An 18781-nucleotide genomic window follows, 5' to 3' on the forward strand; every position below is an offset into this window, starting at 1 on the left:
CTGTTCTACCAACCAGGAGCTTTACGAACCCCCACCGGGTATCAATTCCAATCCCTGCTTCCATTGGTACCAGCCTGCTTCTCTAGAAGAACATCTGGCCATTCCGTAGAATTGACGGCGAAGGGAAACGTGTACCCTCGATGATTCAGTCCCTAGCGTAGGACGTACGTGGAAACCCGAACTCACTTTTTACTTTTAGGAAAATTAGCGAATAACGCGCGGGCGAACACAGGAGAATAAGTCTCGACGTATTAAAGGTATATTGCTTTTATTGCGTCGGAAGCTATCCCAGTGAGGAGCTATGAGTCTCGTTTTCCATTTAAAACCCATCCACAAAGAACAACAGAGCCCGGCTTTCACCAATCCTGCTCTAAGAATCTACGTCCCCATCACGATGACTGTTGAAACTATAACCCCCCAAACACCTGTGTCTCTTCCGAAGACCGCTGTCATTTGCAACGATTTTAAACTAGATCGAGTGAACGAGCCAGCTAGGAGCATCTTAGAAAAATATAGCAAGATCCCTTCGCGAGAAATTTTGGAGCACGTCAGGAAAATAGTATGTTACCCAACTTGGCCGTATCCAAGGAATGCTAATTAGAGGCGTGTAGAGGGATGAAGCATTTGCTGAGGTAGCTTTTAATCCTTATACCTGTCAAGCCAGGCACCAATCTTGCTGAGGACTGCCATAGTTTCCCTATCCTTGTATCGGACGGTTCTCTTTTCTCGACCTGAGTATCTCTCAGTCACCTAAATATCCTGAGATCCTTCATCGCGTGGTGAATGGAGAAAAGTTCCTGGACCTGGGATGCGCGTTTGGACAAGAACTTCGTCAACTTGTGAGTGATTTCATCAACCTGTTTTTTTCAGATTTGCAAAACGAAGGGAAAGAGGCATGATCCGCTGAACCAGAAGCCAGGTGTACGATGGAGCCCCCTCGGATAACCTCTACGGATCGGATCTTCACAACGGTCTGATGCATCTAGGCTACGACTTGTTCCGTGATGTCTCCACCCTCAAGTCTAGGTTCATCGCGACCAATATCCTCGAAGGGAACAGCGACCTTATCTCCCAGCTGAGTGGACAGATGAATATCATCTACTCATCCCTATTTTTTCATCTTTTTGACTGGGACCAGTCATTGGTGATAGCCAAACATGTGTTGCGCTTGCTCTCTCTACAGCCAGGCTCGATGATTACAGGCCGTTTCGTAGCTTACAGAGATTGGAACTTCGCGAAGGAGAAATTGGGATCAACCCTGCGGTTCTATTTTGACCTGTCGAGTTGGACTCAGCTGTGGAAGCAGGTTGAAGTTGACACGGGAAGTAAACTGAACATAGAGCATTGGGAGCAGAGCGACAATATGCTCACGGACAATGGGATAGGTGGGTATATGCTCTGCTTTGCAATCACTCGGCAGTAGACTGTGTCTTTTATTCTGCCACATTCCGTCACTTAGATAGTGACTCATTTATTATGTACCAAGCTGGTCACAAGAAGTGGGATTTGCAGCCGAGTCTATAAGTTTAAGGAAGCCAAGTTATGTAGAGCGCAACGCAACCGGCCTCCTCATTCAAGACGTCTAGCTTATTGAATCGTGGGAAACAACCATCAGGTACAGAAAATAACCCAAGCTACAAACCATGAGGAATGAAGAGAATTAACAACATCTCCCAGACACAGGGTCAGAGTTAAACAGCTGCTGCTTTGCTACAAAAAGACAGGACAATTAAACTTCAAATATAAACGTATCAATCAAATTCTAAGACGATGAGATACTTGTTTAAGCAACAAGTAACTGGAAAATGAAACAGAAATCATAACCCCAGTAATAAGTCTCGTCCATATCTACAAAAACCTGGAATGGTTGCACTCAGTCTAAGGGTCAGATCTAACAGGGGTTAGAGTCTCAGCCATCGTGGCTGTGGCTGATTGTACATGTTAGATTTAGCTTTGCCTTCATGAGTGGGAATTACGTTTTTTTTCGATCACTTCACAACTTTACTCATACTTATATTGTACAAATCAGCATGCGAGAATTTAATTCCATTTCCTCCTAAAATCCATCCTCTCGATCCTCAAGAAATACATGTGAGTCGAGTTGACATTGTTGAAATAAATTGTCATAGTCTTATGTTGAATACTTCCAGAGGTGGTACATAGGTTATTGTTGGTAATAAACTAGTCCCTGCGGATCCGCCAGTCCCTGCTCCTAAATAAGTCTAACGCCCTCCAAAAACAAGACATCTGACATCAATGCTCTCGCGGGGAGGAGCATCTTTAGGTACGAACGGGTGCTTAAAGGCGCAATGGGCCGACCCTAGTGCCCGGTTAGTCATATCTTGGTCATGATGATCTTGAGGGTACGTTGGAAAATGCGGAAAAAAAGGGACAGTCACGTACGTGGAGATGGGACAACTTCCGAATCATAGTTTTTAACGATGCTGACCTCATCACTGCGCTGTCTACTGAGATAATACCATTTCTGCGTCTCCGAGAAGCTGAGTTGGAAGGGTGGTTCGGTATCCTTCTTCTCGTACCTGAGCCAGTGGACCGGGTGCAAGTCGTCGGGGGCTATGGTTCGTCCATCAACAACGGCTAAAGGCCAGTCGAGCACCGGCTCGACTAAAGGGCGCCATACACTGTTCGTCCGCAATAACTGTAAGCTGTTGTATCATGAAAATCCTGGGCAATTACCTGAATGCGCGGAAACGAGACTGCAATAGCCGAACTGCATCCTCGCCACAGAGCTTATGAGTCAGTTCAATGGCTGCTGCTGGAGTGCTGGATAAGAGTGTTAGTGGATAGGAAGGACAACATGTAGATAGTGGCGTACTGATCGCAGTGGACCTGATAAAACGGATAAGTTTGTGTTTCAATTGTGAAAGGGAATAATACCTACCGTTCTGGCAGGCTGTCCGAATATTCCCTTTTCCGAGTTCTCCTTGCGAGTGTAGGGGCTGAAACAGACGACATGGTCAGCCCCAGTAACTCGCTTCACGAGCGCAGCCACAGAAGCAAAGTAATCCCCTTCAACTGCAGCTGTGTCGTCTGCCCTGATACGTTCAATAAGCTGCGGAGAAATGGCATCTTCGACGAACGTAAAACCATGGGTGTTCAGATCGAACGAATCACGTTGGGGACGGGCATCATGGAATCGGACCTTGTGAGGAGTCCAGTTGAAGTTTGCCTGAGTCTGGCCAGGCTTGGGGTAACGCGATAATATAACTCCTCTTTGGTGCCTGCATCGGGCTGTACAAAGAGCATCTCACTTTCACACCAGGTCCGTGATCCAACCATCTTGACGATTAGGGAGCGGGTAGTTCGTATAGGGTAGGAAGTGAATGGGGCAGCGACGAGTCATTAGCTTTAGGGAGTGAAATAAAGTCACCAGTGCAGGATAAAGCCATTACTAGTGAAATCCTACAGTACGCTCACTCCTTGCGGCAAGAGGAGCCCACTGTACAAAACCCACCAAAATTTGGGGTTGTTCTACAGGTGAAAAACTCACTGACATAGCTTGGCTACACAAGGGATGGTTACAATCCTTCCCAATTGTTCCTGTGCATGAATACCGCGTCGTCATCCCTATTAGGTGTTAGGGCCAGTTACATCTAAAGCGGCTTATCTACGACATCAAGTGTCTGTTGCAGCTCGAACAGCAGTGTAGAGAATGTGCTGGACAGCAGGGTACCGTGAATACTAGGGGGCCAAACTCGGTTCTTCGTTACACGAACCAACCCCGGTATAAGACATCCTTAACTGTACCCAGTAACGTATTTAGGAACCTTGCAGCGATTTGATAAGCTGCAGCGGTGAAGACTGTATTGAGGTCCACGTCGACCAGCAGGGGTGGGTGTTATGCAAAGAGCGGCAGAGCGTCACACTGGCAACTCACCCTTGGAGGTAAACCATGTCTTTGGGATCCGCATATCAGCAGTGATTCATTCGCCTTAATGCACTGGATTATACCGCGGATATTGCTTTCCAGTGCCGGAATATGCGACGAAATAATCATCAAACAGCCGAGGAAAGGACTTTTAATTTGGTAAGAGGCAACCGTGAAAGAATGAAGCCCCTTACATGCGCCAGCGGAAAAGCGTAGAGAATGGAGAATACTGGGAGTTTGATGCCATTGCAATCCTGTATAATTGTAGTTTTGATGTAAGGACGGATATTGATGGCGTATGGTACCTGGGAAGCAGCTTCCAAGTCTAGTTTCCCACTTAGCAAGCCCGAATGTGCTTTTTGCGACCATTCAAAGAAGGGCAGAGTCATGGATGTGACCGAGATAGCCGAACAGACCTTGAACACTTCATGCCTCTCTCCAGCCTGCCAGCAACAGGACTACGCGGAGATCGAGAAAAGGTACGAGGCCGAGCGGCATCAGCAGCTTCAAACTCGAGGAAAGATCCCTGATGTCAACATCCGCACAAACACGCGGTTCGAGCAGTTCTCAAAGGACCCTTGGCTTGATGATTCGAACAAGAGACAGCAGATACAATACCATCAACGTCGTCACAATGGTAAACATCACAAAGTCCTGATTATTGGGGCCGGGTATGGCGGCCTTCTATTTGCGGTTCGGATCATCCAGACCGGGGCATTCACTGCTGATGATATCCTGATGGTCGACACATCAGGCGGGTTTGGAGGTACCTGGTATTGGAATCGATATCCAGGGCTGATGTGTGATGTCGAGAGCTACATCTACATGCCCCTCCTTGAAGAAACAGGGTACATGCCGCGAGCTAAATACGCCTCCGGACCTGAGTTGAGGGTTCATGCGGAGCGCATTGCTGACACCTGGAAGCTCTCAAACCGTGCCATGTTTGGGGTGACTGTCAAAAGCCTGGACTGGGATGAAGTTGGAAAACACTGGAGTGCGCGAGGTTTGGTTCTTGATTACGAGAAAGACCAGAGCAAAAAGGCCAGCCTTCATCTGAGCGCTGATTTTGTCATGCTCGCGTCCGGCATTTTTGCCAGTCCTAAAATCCCAGACTTCACGAGCATCTTGGAGTACCATGGCCACATGTTCCACACTTCTCGCTGGGACTACGGCTGCACAGGTGGATCGCCGGAAAATCCGAAGCTGTGCAAACTGGGTGATAAGAAGGTCGGCATCATCGGAACTGGTGCCACTGCCATCCAAGTGGTGCCGCACCTGGCACAGTACAGCAAGGAATTACATGTTTTCCAGCGAACCCCTTCTGCTGTGGATAAGCGCGACAACCACCCGACAGATCCGGTATGGTGGAATAAAATGCTTCAATCGGAGGGCCCCGGCTGGCAGAAGAGACGCATGGAGAACTTCAATGCTTTCACTGGCAACGAACAGCCACAGCCAGCGGTCGACATGATCGCGGATGGCTGGACTTCCATGCCTTCTTTCAGTATTATTGGCGGATCGCCGGAGAGTAATGCGACCGACTATCTACACCGCATGAAAGCATTTGACTTTCCGAGACAGGAACGGATTCGTGCGCGCGTGAGGGAGACTGTCCACAACAAGGAGGTGGCGGAGGCGTTGTCCCCGTGGTATCCCGGATGGTGCAAACGGCCATGTTTCCATGATCACTATTTGGCCGCCTTCAATCGCCCAAATGTGAGACTTATTGATGTTCGTCAGAGCGGTATCGATCACTTCACGCCGAAAGGCTTGGTGGCGGACGGCAGAGAACACGAGATTGATGTCTTCGTTTTCAGTACAGGCTACACGACTTCACGGTCGAGTCCCGGGGGGCGCGCTGACATAGCCATAACCGGCCGTAATGGGCTAACGATGGAGCACAAATGGCAGAATGGCCTGGCAACACTCCACGGAGTCATCACACGCGATTTCCCCAATCTATTCTTTCCGGGCCCTAGTCAAGCCGGAACGTGTTTGAACCACACCTACACCCTGGACCAGCTGGCCACACACGTGGCTTATATAATCTCAAAGACGTTGATAAAGATCGGAGCCGCTGATGCGGGGTACTCCCCTCGAGTGGTGATTGAGCCAACTAAGGAAGCAGAGGAGGATTGGGCTGTGCAAGTGTTGGCGCGGGCCGCAACTCATGGCGCGCTCAGTCAATGTACGCCTGGATACTACAATCGCGACGGCATGGCCAGCGCCATGAAAAGTCTGTCGATGGAAGACAAAATGAAGTTAGGCCGGATGGTGTCGTGGGGAGAGGGGATCGGCAGCTACATGGATCAGATTGTGAACTGGAGAGGGCAAGGGGAACTTAGGGGTCTCGAGATACATTGTGTAGACTAATCACACTCAATCTCACACTTATTTCTTTAGCGGAGAGTTGAGCATCCCCAAAGCCAATGAATGTATGCATAGAACGGCGGAATGAGGGTTCTTTCCAGGGCGCAGAGTTATTCAGACATCTTCTCTCTGACTTCAGTGCGCCGTCATTCTCCAATCCATGCTTGACTACGGGCAACTATCTATACGGACAGCTTCTATCTCCTACATCCCCTATGATACGGTCTACGTCAGGCTTCAACGGTTTGTTGCGTCATAATGCAATTTGGAGAAATAGTATCGTTTGACTACTATCGCGAAGGTATTCTTTTCCCCAATTTTCACAACAATTTTAATATCATAACTACTCGCGCAGCCCCAGAATGAGGTGCTTATAGTAGCCCTCAATCAATAGCTGCAGGAAGCGTTCTCATTCGAGGACAATTTTAGAAGAGGGGGAAAAATGAGAAAGAGAAAATAAAAAGGCCGCATTTCTAATACTCTCTGAGTGTAGGTTGGTTGGGTTAGTAACCTAAAGAAGAACTGCCCAAAGAACGGTATGCTGTTCGGCTGGTCACCTGTATTAACCCAGGCCCTGCCTGCTAAAAATCAACCTTCTAACACCCATTTACTCTGATTCTGGACATCCAATGAACATGCGCGTTTGCAATGAGTTAGCTACATTCTATTTATGTGGGTCCAAGTAGGTAATTTATTAATTATGCAGCGGTCAGAATCAATACTCTCACTGAAATATGTTACCGTCCTTATTGTCATTTCAAACCCAACAAGTCTTTGCTTCTCATAAATGCGTATTTTTAAAAACATACAAGCAGTGACTTCCGAGAAAAGCAGGGACTTACTCTTATGAATTACATAACGGCCTGGAATTCCCCAGAGGCATAGATAGGAAACCTAAGACAATTTTCGTTCATCTGAAAAGGCCTCGTCTTTATCGAATACTACATAACAGGGTACTTTAACCCCTTCATCGTCATTCTTGTGTTTCAAGCAGAACAGCGCACAAAAGCCGGCACACAGAAAGCACTATGACACAAGGAAAGCATTGCGTACCTCAAGGTTCTACCATCCTTGTCACTGGGGCCAATGGATATCTCGCGTCTGCAATTACCAAGCTTCTCTTAGAGCTAGGGTACAAAGTCCGCGGAACAGTTCGAGCCCCAAAGCCGTGGCTGAACCATTACTTTGAGGAGAGATACGGCTCTGGCAATTTTGAAACAGTCATAATCACGGACTTTCAAGATACGGACACCTGGGATCAGGCGCTCGAGGGAATATCAGGGATCGCACACGTTGTATGAAACCTTAGATGCCGAATTACGTATTCAATGGAAACGCTGACCTGCTTGTTCTTTTCAAACTAAGGCTCATGACATGGCCTGGAGTTCAGATCCGAATATTGCTGTTAGGGGCCCTGTTAAAGCGATCTTGAATATCCTTGACATAGCCTCCAAACATGACTCCGTGAAGCGAATTGTCCTGACATCCACCATTGGTGCTGCTCCTTGCATCGATATCAACGGCAACCCGGCGACTACTCCAGTCAACGACGGTATGCCAGTTGTTCTCACCAGGTCAAATACAAGTAGGCGCAAACTGACACTTCAATGTAGATGACTGGAACGACTTCGCTGTCGAAGCAGCATGGAGTGACTCAACACCAGAGGAGCAGAGGGTATATATCAATCACTGTGCGGCAAAGGTCGAAGGAGACAGGAAGGCTCTCCAATGGGTCCAAGATAATCAACCTGGATTCGACGTGAATATTGTCATGCCTGGATTCTCGGTAAGCGTTTTAGGGCAAGAATACCAAGGGTACATTGTGATCTGAATGAATGCCTTTGCACTATAGGTAGGCAGGATACTTCACGCAAGCATCACTGGTCAATCCATGCGCGAAATCGTCGGACTTCTTCAAGGAAAGCCTACAAAGATGTTCGAATTCGTCCCTCGTACGTATTTTATCCTCTCTCAACCTTCCAAATGGTCAGTCCCACGAGCTAAGTATAAACAGCATGGTTCATCAATACTGAAGACGTTGCTCGACTTCACGTCATTGCACTGCTGAAGCCCGAAGTCAGCTCTCAGCGAATCTTCGCCTGCGCTAGTCCTTTCACCTGGAAGGAAGTGGTTAGCATCTTGAGGGAGCTCGACCCAAGTAATACCCTCATTCCGGACGCCCCCGACGAGAACCGCAGGCCTTGCCATGTCATCCCTGCAACCGAAGCGGAAAGGTTAATCCAGGATTTCTTTGGGCGCAACGGCTTTACCTCGCTCAGAGACAGTCTTGCAAGCGCCGTCACCAAGTCCGCCTGAGTCTCTTTCCTCTAGGAAATGACAAGGGCTGTCTGCCTAAATGTTTCTGATCATCTACGGTCGCTTGTAACATGTAGGGAAGACAGTCCGGCCCTCAGGGTTGGAATGACGTCTATGCAATAGGTTCTATACGTCTATAGAAGATGAAGATAGCTGCTGCTAGAAAAGCAATATCACTGGACAGGCTATCAGTGGAAAGATCCATGCATGTATTGTCTAGAACCGCAATTGTGCGATGCAGTAGTAATTTCAGATTCGATTTGCTTTCCCATGCGTGCATGATAAGCTGACCAAGGTTTTTGGCATCACATCAGTAACAATGACCTCTTTCCCACAACTTCACACCATAGGATTATTACGGTAGATGTGAATAAAAAAATAATAGGTTACTTAGTATTTTCGCTTCCTACGCAACATCACAAGGATAGATCACAGACTCCAAACTTCTCTGACCGCCATTTTCCCACGGTTATTGATTGTTTCGCGGTATGTATGTCCATCCCCTGCTAACCCCTTGATCAAGTGTGGGGTGAATATGACTTAGGAGGATGTTGCGAAAAGGAATCATAATGTAGAGCACAGAGCCCGCCCTAGGGAGGCATACCTAGCCGCTTCATCTCGAGCTTGTACCACGTCAGATAAATCTTGTGGTGGACGATAGTAAGGACATTCTGCATCGCCGTGCTACGAACAATGCTAGCGTGTCAAGCCAGCTACGACGCGCTCAACAGTGCCCCAATGAGGAGATTGTGGGTGCGGTGAAACAGATGCAGCCGTTGGATTTTTGGGATAATATGAAGTTTCACAATACATTTCCTCCCTATTTTTTTCAATTCAGTCTTACAATTATCCCAATATCCCTGGCATACGCAGCCGAAAAGGCGGGAGCTGCTTAACGATTGTGTCGATACTTGTCCATCGCACCCTCATCGTAGTAGGCAGCATACCGAGACTCAACGTGTCATAGATGCTTATCACATTGTGGAAGTGCATCTGGAATCGGTCTGGCTACATCTGCAACAGTTCTGATGAGGCCGCGCAAGCCTTTGGGTGTAAGTGTCTTCCCCCTCACCGACTTCGCTGCACTGGCATCGGTGATTTAGTGCATGTGGATGGAGGATTGATGGTTTACGCAAAATTGTAGGGGCTTTAGACCTGCCTGGAGGTGACAGAACCGTGTCAGAGAATTTATGGGATCAATGAACAGCGGTGAGTATAGCTGCTTTCGTCAGGCTCATATCATGAGTGACCAGAAGAGCAGAAGCGTTGTGAAAGTAGCCCGCAAGGATTCGCGTACCGTATAGATTGTAGTTTCGAGTGTTGGTGGTGGGGACTATGTAAACCAAATTGAAAACAAGCAATTCCATTCGCTGCCATGCCCATCTAAGCAACTAAATTTCTTTTTTGCTAGAGCGCGCCGCTCAATCTACAGTGTCAAAAGCAGAATCAGAAAATGGCTCTTAATACTACTAGGAGCCCAATGTTCTCCCAAGACAAGGAACCAACGGAGTATCAATCTCCTCCTAATAATCCTGTACTGCATGGAGACATTCCTGTATCGCCTGTACTGTCATGCTTGCATGACTCTCTCCCATAGTACTGCATATCTGTCGAGAAGGTCTATATATGCATACTTTCGTAGTTTACAAAAGAAAATTATGGACATTACGTGTCATCCCAGACCGCTGCATTGGCAATTACGTCAGGTCTCTAGAGATCTAATTGCTATATAAGTTGCAATAGACTTTCCACCCTTTTTATGCCTTATCAGTCTATTGACCACATATGTGCTTGGTTGTCCTTCACACTACCTCGCTTTTTAAGGTCCCATATCGACTGCTTCAGCAAAAATGACCGTTTCAACTCCTTCCAAACCTCATATCTGTCGATTCCCTCCGGGTGCGGACCCGGATGTCATTAATCAGGCTTTTCGAGAGGATGGAGTCGTTATTCTCGAGGGCTTCCTGACTCCCGCGCAAGTTGACAAGGTCAATTGCGAAATGAAGCCTCACCTGGCGAAGGTCCGAGGGGGAAATATGCGTTATGGCCCCATGGACACCTCTTTAGAAACAACACTCGAGCCTGAGCGAAGGCGTATACACAATCTTGCCGGACTGAGCGAGACCTTCCGCCAGGATATCCTAAACCATCCCCTGATGCATGAACTGTCTCGCAGGGTCTTCTCTGAATTTGGAGATTACTGGCAATACGCGGGCAGCGTGATTGATTGTGCCCCTGGCACTCCCGACCAGTTCCTGCACCGCGACCAGCCAGCACAGAAATTGTTCAATGTCGGTCCAGATGCCCCGGAAGGCTTCATCAATTTCCTCACAGCCTTGACCGATTTCACCAAGACGAATGGGGCAACCCGATTTGTGTGGGGTAGTCACAGAGATTGGATTGACAAGTCAGACGAGAATCATCCCATCGTGGTTGCGGAAGTAAAAGCCGGGGACTCGCTCTTCTTCAGCGGGAAAATCGTGCACGGTGGCAGTTTCAATGGCACGAACGATACCTACCGCTCCTCGGTGGCGTTGCCGATTGTGCCTTGTATCATGACTCCGTATGAGGCTAATATCCACATTCCACGATCGACTGTTGAGACGATGACTCCCCTCGCGCAAAGAATGATCGGCTGGAGATCTGCATGCCTACCTGATCCCTACGCAATTGGGACCTGGACGTTGAATATGAACGAACTCGGTGAGCAGATGGGCTTGAAATCGAAAGGATATTTGGAGAATTAGGGGGTTTAAGGCGCACCTGTCTCCTCTCCGGTATTCCTTGCCGACCAGGTACATCGCCATTGGTTAATTAGGAAGAGTGAGATAGCTTCCCGTGATAGCCTGTTTATCTCCAATACGAATTCGGGTACTCAGCATCTATATTCCAATTTTTAGTATCTTTATCATCGTAGCATCCGTAAAATGGCGAAGTGACCACAGTATACAGGGATGTTGATCTTCTGAGCTATTTGGTGCGCTAAACCCAAAATACCAAACTAATGAAATTAGACCTACTTAGGCAAGAATATGTCCAATCGCTCAAGATATATATCTATACCGTCTAATCCAACAAAAATATATCTTGTTTCCTATCACCGTAAACGTCTAACCACCTCAGTGTAAGCAGCCAAACATCTAGTTATGTGCTCTGCCGATTCCCTTGCTCGAGGAAGCCCCAAAGTAGATTAACACTGATACGAGGGACTGCAACTACCTGTTGATGCCTATTTGACCTGTCCACCTGTCAAAGTCGACTCAAGCCTTCAAAGCTGGCAAAAACAAACCCGCGCATATACAGACAGATAGATCCGCTTAATTCAAGGTCTCTTCGTTCGTCTCATAATATTCTCCACCACAGTGATCATCAGCCGCCTTGGGGTCAATAACACATCGAGGATCCCGCTTGTCCACCCAACCGAGGAATGGTGCTGATGGCGCGTAGCCCACGAGCCTCTGGAGCCACGTGGGAAACCTTCCGACTGTTATCGGGTCATATGTGAGATATTGGTTCTCCTCTTGCCGCAGGTGGCTCCGAGTGACAATCGTCGCTGCGAGAACTCGTGGTCGATTGGTACTCCGGTTGTCGGTACTGCTATGAGTTACGCTGCTGAGCATGAAGTAACAGTCGCCAGGATGCAGTTCAGCGTAACGAATCCGAGTGTCATCAGCACTTGGAAAATCTTGGCTGTAGTCCCACAGATGACTTCCTGGGAAAAATCGAGTTGTGCCATTCTCTCGCGTGGATTCCGTTAAAGCGAGAAACATGGACATGCTTATGTCTCGGCCGACTGTGTACTCACTCGCTGCCTCATTCCAGCCGTAATGAATCGCGTCATCGCGGTGTAGATGCTCACCGGGTGACTGTGGGTTGATGTAGGAGCAGATAGTAGAGTCGAGCTGGGGGGGACTGGTGAATGTCATCATCTTCCCACCTATCCATGACCGAAAGGTGGTACTGAGAAAGTGGTTCCGAACTTTCTCAAACACGCTGTTTCCCACAACCATATGGGCATAGATCTCCGATTTGCTGAGCAATCCTGTCAGATGGCAGCCATTGCCGGGGTAGCCTGCACAGCACCATATCGTTATTGCTCGAACAGTAATTATTGGTGATCAGGAGAATTAACATGCAATTAAGGGGTGAATAATATAAAGCTGACCATGAATAGAGCATTGTATGGCATACCGTCAAATAGTTTAGTGGACGACACGTGAGGCTCGAAATCCTTGAGTACCTGATCAACCAGGGACTTAGTGAATAAGTTCCTCACAACGCAGACCCCAGCTAAGGTCATGGCCTCGATAATCTCTGCGACAAGAGTATCTTCACTTCTGTGCAGACTGGAGTCTAGATCCGGTATCTCAGAGACATTGGAGTTCTGGCTTCGCTTGTGAGATACCTGATCTCTGCCCATCGTTGTGAATCCGTAAGGGTGCTATAAGAAATGGTGAGTTCAAGAAATAAATTTGAGGTGATCAGATGTATGTATCAGTACCCCTGGTTAATCGAATAACCTGAGATTAAATGAACGTGAATGTGATCCAGATGCTTGTCATTACCCTCACATTAAAGGCCCCTTCCTGCATTTCACCAACCAATCCCGTACGCATAACCCTAACAACACCGCCATCAGCTAGAAGGACACGTCAGCACAGAGGATACATGTGTAGTCACTCCCTAGTATACCTTTTGCCTGGTAGAGCCCAAAGAGCTGGACTTTGAGGTGGTAACCGAAAGGAAGACCGAGGGATACATTATGCATAATCCATATTGTGTTACTCGCTTGGCTGGTGGCCACATTCTCCCTGGACAAGTTTGACCCGATAATAAGAGGGCATCGAGAAAACCACAATGTAAGGGACTCTATGGAATGGGCCGCAGTGAATCTCATTTACAGGGAGGAATTGAAAGATCTCACTCACCGCTTATAGACTTTTGAGAGGAAAGGCCAGCGCCAAGAGCCAGTTTAGACGAGAAAATGTCCCTTAGGAAAGAATAAACTATGAGCCGGCCACTTCAAGTCCTTTTCCTATTCCCTCTACAACTAAGTCGCTCCTGTATCTCCTATCTCGCACTTTCCTTTGGATGCCTTCCCATATCCTGCCTTACACGTTTCATCCAACATGTTGAAGCCAGCTATTATCATTGTTCCCGGAGCCCTGCACAGGCCAGAACATTACCAAGGCATTGTCAGCCGACTCCACAAGCTTCAGTACGAGGCAGTGGCTGTATCGATGCCGTCCTTGAGTTCTAGTCCACCACAGCCGACTTGGACCGAGGATGTTGAAGCAATCCGCAAGGCGATATTTAAATTTTCTGAATCAGGCCAGGATGTCGTCTTGGTTGGTCATTCCTATAGTGGAATCCTGATTTCAGAGGCCTCCAAAGGTCTCAGCAGGAAAGACCTCCCTCATGGTGAGGGTGCCGTTGTAAGATTGATCTATATGTGTGCCATAGCCGTGCCTGTTGGCGAAAGCCTTACAGGTCAGCTGGAACCAAGAACACCGCAAGAGGTGGAAGCATTCCGTGAGGTTTACGCCAGAGCTGGGGGATTGGGTCCAGACGAAGTATACAAATTCCCTTTTCTCTTTCTTACATCGTTTTGGCAAAATATAATGACCACGTATCGTCATCACCAGGAGGGCTCGATCAGTCTCCTCGACGCAGATAAGGTCCGAGATGTCTTGTACAACAAGTGCGAACCCAAGGTTGCCGATTGGGCCATCAGTCTCCTGGGCAAACAACCGGTAACCACCATGAGTACGCCGGCAACTCATGCCGCATGGCTGGAGATTCCAAGTACCTATCTTATTTGCGAAGACGATCTGGCCGTACCGGAGTGTGTGCAGTTAAGGATGGCTAAGCAGGGGAATGGTGCGTTCGATATTGTCAGATGCCAAGAGGGCCATGCGCCATGCCTCAGTAACCCTGATCTGGTCGTCAGGATGATTAGAAACGCTGCAGGGGAAGCAATCGAGATCTAGCTAAAACGTCGTATCTGAACTCATAGGGGGAAATGGCGATGGGTAGCAGATACCTCACGATATTTATGACTACGATAGATATTCTGAGTTATAGCGAAATCCACCGGGTCGCCCATCTAATAGCTCCGTTCACTTGCTCTCCGAAGCATAATTTCTACTCATCTATGCTCTATACGAACAGAGACACATACGAAGAGAGACACTTCGGAAAATCTAAGTAAACCTGCAACTATTATTGGAAGTAATTACCTGTAAGTGGGAAACGTATCATGTCTCCATTCGTCACTCGAGGCTAGTAGAATACAGTTACAGCCACTTTGGGCTGCGTCAGCGTGTCCCACGGTATATCAAATAATGCAAAGATGCCGACCCAGGAGACTCATAGGAATATCCAATCCAATGCTAATGAAGTCCTAATTATCAACCTATCAAAGGCTAGTCGGCAGCCTGATGAGTTTATGGAATTACTTGGCATTCAACATGCAGATACACTGGAAGTTGTACGTTACAGGCAGATGGGCAATCGAGACTTTGCCAAGCAAGTAAATGCATACATGGAATGGACAGTCAGGAATGGCAGCCGTGGATCCGCAAAGTAAGGGCTAACCTATGTAAATACTCAACCTCAGTAAGGCTAAATATAGGTAGCAATAACCCTGATTATGTGGCATTACCAGTGAGAAATATCTCACAGTAACCCTAGGAATGCAATATCCTTGTATTTCACCATCAGCAAGGGTTGTGCATCACTTCACTCCCTCTCAAACGTTCAAGCAGAGATGAAGAACACATAAACAGCATGCAAGGGTGCTTAGCCACATATCTGTCCCTCAGCGAATCATTGTCGTTTTTTCCCTTGCTCTCCTTTCATACAGTCCGCCGGCTGGCACGGCAAATTGGTTCGGCCTGGTTCGGCCTGATGTAGTTGACGCCATATCGAAGCCTCCAAGGATTGACAAACATACATGAAGTTGCTCTAAGAAATTATTGAGACCACAGAATCACCCATCGAACCAGCACTCTTCGAAACCACTTAGCTTTAACACCGTGGCTAGCTCATATTGATTTTATTCCTCGTATCCATAGCACCTATGCCTGGCGCTATTTCAGAATAGAAGTGTTACTGTCTGTGGGACAATCAAGAAAGTCCTTTCAACCACAATTGATAGTTCCATTCTCTTAACCGCTACTGTCCATTGATCCTGTACCTCTTTCGATGACCATGGGGAGTCTCCACGATTACGTATGCAATAAATTCAATGAAACGATTGCTTTATTATATCTAACTCTTTGATAGGTCCTGATTATCACTGGAAGTGCGTCCGGTATTGGCCTTGCGACAGCCACCATAGCCCTAGATGAAGGTGCCAGGGTATTAGGTGTTGACATCTCCTCCCCTCCCAGGTCCCTTATTGATCACTCAAACTTCAAATTCGTTGAAGGCAATCTGTCTCTTGAGCCAACTCCGAGACGGGTTGTTGAGGCGTGTGTCAAGGCATTTGGTGGCAGAATCGACGGACTGTTGAACATCGCAGGGGTCATGGATCTCAATCAAAGTGTCGACAGCCTATCAGACACTATGTGGGAAAGCTGTATTGCAATCAATTTGACTGCGCCCGTGAAGCTGATGCGTGAGGTTATTCCGATCATGAGGCAACAGAAGAGCGGAAGCATCGTGAATGTGGCAAGCAAAGCTGCATTGAGCGGCGCAGTATCTGGGGTTGCTTACACAGCGAGTCAGTGAGGTCAAGTAGCTTGCCAGTTATGATACATCTGCTGAGATTTCCCCGGACTATATAGGCAAACACGGATTAGTCGGGGCTACGAAGAACGTTGCGTGGAGATTCAAGCAGGAGAATATACGCTGTAACGCCGTCTGTCCGGGGGGTAAGCTGGCATGACTAGCCTGGATTCAACGACGTAGCTAACACAGTAGTTAGCTGTTGATGGTACCAGCATTCACAGAGGACTAGAAACGAGCCAATTTGATAGTGAGGCATTGGGAACAATGTCACTAATCCACGAGGCTCATATGCGTGACAGAGAAAGGGGAATCCACATTCAGCCTGAGGATATCGCACGCAGTCTTCTGTTCCTGGTGTCTAGTCGCAGCAATGGGATTAATGGTGCTATTATCCCCATTGACAACGCCTGGTCAACAATCTAGGTGATCGATAAAGGTACAGAGGTGTTTAAATCCAGATAATTATTTAGTTGTGTGATTTGGACCGCACTTGAGCATTTTGTATCTCAGGGTCTTCTGAAATGCACTTCAGGGTCTTCTGAAATGCACTTCTGAGTTGATATTTGCGACTTATACCATATATTCTGCTTGTTATCTGCCTTTCATTTCCTTAGGTTTGCTCTCTGATGGATTGTGATACATAACTAAGCGATCAATGAATACCTGATAAAGAAAACGGAACAACTGGATACGAATGAAACAAATTTTGACTCAAGGCGAGCATCTATCACCTGAGATGCTAGCCGCTTCCACCGCCATCACATTCTATGCTTCAGAGAGCGCTTTACACGCGCAAATAATATTCCACGAACAGGCCAACTACCCAGAACAGGCTCGCAATGAGGCAGGCCAATTTCGCGTATGACTCCACTTGGGGCGCCTTGCCTACGCCCGTTGTTTTCAGAAAGTAAAGAAAACCACCAAAGTGACCCCCAACTGACAGTACTGTAAATGGGATGCCTAAGCCGGAGTAATATCCTGCCGCTAGGAGTGCACCGGTGGATGCGTAGAAGAAGGCATAAGAGAGCAGCTCTATCGAGTGCTTGAATCGCACCGCCATACTCTTGACACCGACTTTCATATCCTCCTCCGTGTCCTGCCGAGAGTAAACAACATCAATCATGACAATCACCAGTGCAATAAAAAGGAACATGAAAAAGGTAGGCTTCTTGTACGCTAGAGGATCCAGACCGAGGCTGTGCATTGACATCGGGATAGCCCATCCAATATTCACCAAGATGAGCTGCGGGAAGTCGGTGAACCGCTTACCGAAAGGGTAAAGAAGGGCGAAGAATATTTCGATAAGTGCCTCGATGGCGCACTCCCTCGGCAAAAAGGACAAGAGGGACCCTCCACAGGCGAAGATCCCGGCGGTTAACATGACAGCGTTCCATGACGACACGGCACCGCGAGGAAGAGGCCGGAGTCTTGTGCGAGCAATCTGACGATCCAGATCCATATCGATCACGTCATTCCAAACGCACCCAGCACTTCGGAGGAAAAGGGACCAAAGGACCAAGATCAGCAGCCGGTCCAGCAAGATTGTGGCTGGAAGCTTGGTCGGGGCCACCGCCGCGCCGAAGACAACGCCCACCACATAGGGAGACGTGTTGAGATAATAACCCAGCGGTCGATGAACCCTCATGAGTTCAGCATATGGCACCAGTGAAGGAGGAAGACTGCTGAGAACTTTTCCACGGGCTTCATCTTCTCCATTTTGAGCTTTCCCACCCATGCCGCTGGAACGGGCACTCTTGTCGTGATTCGAAAAATTCAGAAGCTCGACTGATAAGCCACCTCTGTAAGTGATCAATAGGATTTGTTTTGATGCTAGCTTATACAGCGGATACAATAACGAGGATGATAGGGTAATCATGGACATATAAGAACGTCACTATCCTCTTGTCCACTTTGAAGGCCAGAGGGTTCTATAGATTTATTCTATGATTCAGATAAACACAGCATATTTGGTCCACTAGTGCCAGCAATGACGTAACCAAAGCTTTGATCCCCAGAGGATGTATGCCATTTGCAAATCTTCGGATCCCGGAATCCCGGCCCTCATACCCCTTGCTGTAACTATCGGTGGTGCTTATGTCTGGGTGATTTTCTTGGCATCCTTCGCATTTGCGGCTAATCCCTTCGGCCTACCAATGAAGGAGGGACCTGCATTGCGGTTTGTTAACACCTAGAGAATGGTTGAATGAGTCGGATTCTATGGCTTAATACTAGGATGCTTGGAGTAGAGGACATGGTGCTATCTGAATGTGGCGGGCGACAGGATCCCCCAGTGTGTAGGGGTAGCGAATTATATGTGACCAAGCAATCATGACTCCAGGACTGATACAGTATGCCGGATACATGAGCAGTTTAGCTTAGAACGACTCTCTCTCAACATTGTCCCTCGCTCCTCCGCAATGCCCCCTCCCCTCAGCATGTATAGAAGTGGCGGTGGGCTCACTGACACTGCAG

The 18781-nt window shown here is 47.8% G+C and overlaps 9 protein-coding genes across 9 annotated transcripts; 6 read left to right on the forward strand and 3 right to left on the reverse strand.

The window, feature by feature from the left end:
- Positions 1-394: 394 nt before the first annotated feature.
- P174DRAFT_425989 (uncharacterized protein) lies at positions 395-1423 on the forward strand (the record flags this gene model as incomplete). Its single annotated transcript, XM_024825335.1, has 4 exons — positions 395-559; positions 612-632; positions 693-839; positions 920-1423. The coding sequence occupies 4 exons, from the start codon at positions 395-397 to the stop codon at positions 1421-1423; spliced, it is 837 nt and encodes a 278-aa protein (XP_024677073.1).
- A 799-nt stretch (positions 1424-2222) lies between these two features.
- On the reverse strand, positions 2223-3300 carry P174DRAFT_436154 (methyltransferase; the record flags this gene model as incomplete). Its single annotated transcript, XM_024825985.1, has 6 exons — positions 2223-2320; positions 2404-2642; positions 2698-2784; positions 2837-2850; positions 2903-3242; positions 3281-3300. The coding sequence occupies 6 exons, from the start codon at positions 3298-3300 to the stop codon at positions 2223-2225; spliced, it is 798 nt and encodes a 265-aa protein (XP_024677074.1).
- Positions 3301-4276: 976 nt separating this feature from the next.
- P174DRAFT_425991 (flavin-containing monooxygenase) lies at positions 4277-6262 on the forward strand (the record flags this gene model as incomplete). The annotated part of the gene is made up of 1 exon (XM_024825336.1): positions 4277-6262. The coding sequence occupies one exon, from the start codon at positions 4277-4279 to the stop codon at positions 6260-6262; it is 1986 nt and encodes a 661-aa protein (XP_024677075.1).
- A 1025-nt stretch (positions 6263-7287) lies between these two features.
- P174DRAFT_465148 (NAD(P)-binding protein) lies at positions 7288-8575 on the forward strand (the record flags this gene model as incomplete). Its single annotated transcript, XM_024830505.1, has 5 exons — positions 7288-7554; positions 7625-7811; positions 7873-8045; positions 8112-8211; positions 8274-8575. 5 exons carry the CDS (start codon positions 7288-7290, stop codon positions 8573-8575), a joined length of 1029 nt encoding a protein of 342 aa, XP_024677076.1.
- Positions 8576-10425: 1850 nt separating this feature from the next.
- P174DRAFT_425993 (phytanoyl-CoA dioxygenase family protein) lies at positions 10426-11322 on the forward strand (the record flags this gene model as incomplete). The annotated part of the gene is made up of 1 exon (XM_024825337.1): positions 10426-11322. One exon carries the CDS (start codon positions 10426-10428, stop codon positions 11320-11322), a length of 897 nt encoding a protein of 298 aa, XP_024677077.1.
- Positions 11323-11970: 648 nt separating this feature from the next.
- On the reverse strand, positions 11971-12887 carry P174DRAFT_334013 (uncharacterized protein; the record flags this gene model as incomplete). Its single annotated transcript, XM_024821678.1, has 2 exons — positions 11971-12647; positions 12767-12887. Coding segments are annotated over 2 exons (798 nt in total), but the record flags the coding sequence as incomplete, so codon positions are not given.
- An 817-nt stretch (positions 12888-13704) lies between these two features.
- Positions 13705-14565, forward strand: P174DRAFT_465151 (alpha/beta hydrolase; the record flags this gene model as incomplete). Its single annotated transcript, XM_024830506.1, has 2 exons — positions 13705-14112; positions 14221-14565. 2 exons carry the CDS (start codon positions 13705-13707, stop codon positions 14563-14565), a joined length of 753 nt encoding a protein of 250 aa, XP_024677079.1.
- A 1222-nt stretch (positions 14566-15787) lies between these two features.
- On the forward strand, positions 15788-16732 carry P174DRAFT_465152 (SDR family NAD(P)-dependent oxidoreductase; the record flags this gene model as incomplete). The annotated part of the gene is made up of 4 exons (XM_024830507.1): positions 15788-15808; positions 15863-16301; positions 16366-16452; positions 16506-16732. The coding sequence occupies 4 exons, from the start codon at positions 15788-15790 to the stop codon at positions 16730-16732; spliced, it is 774 nt and encodes a 257-aa protein (XP_024677080.1).
- Positions 16733-17093: 361 nt separating this feature from the next.
- On the reverse strand, positions 17094-18044 carry P174DRAFT_425997 (4-hydroxybenzoate octaprenyltransferase; the record flags this gene model as incomplete). The annotated part of the gene is made up of 1 exon (XM_024825338.1): positions 17094-18044. The coding sequence occupies one exon, from the start codon at positions 18042-18044 to the stop codon at positions 17094-17096; it is 951 nt and encodes a 316-aa protein (XP_024677081.1).
- Between the last annotated feature and the right edge of the window lie 737 nt (positions 18045-18781).

This window comes from Aspergillus novofumigatus (genome assembly GCF_002847465.1).
Source record: "Aspergillus novofumigatus IBT 16806 chromosome Unknown P174scaffold_14, whole genome shotgun sequence".
Classification (NCBI taxonomy): Eukaryota; Fungi; Ascomycota; class Eurotiomycetes; order Eurotiales; family Aspergillaceae; genus Aspergillus; species Aspergillus novofumigatus.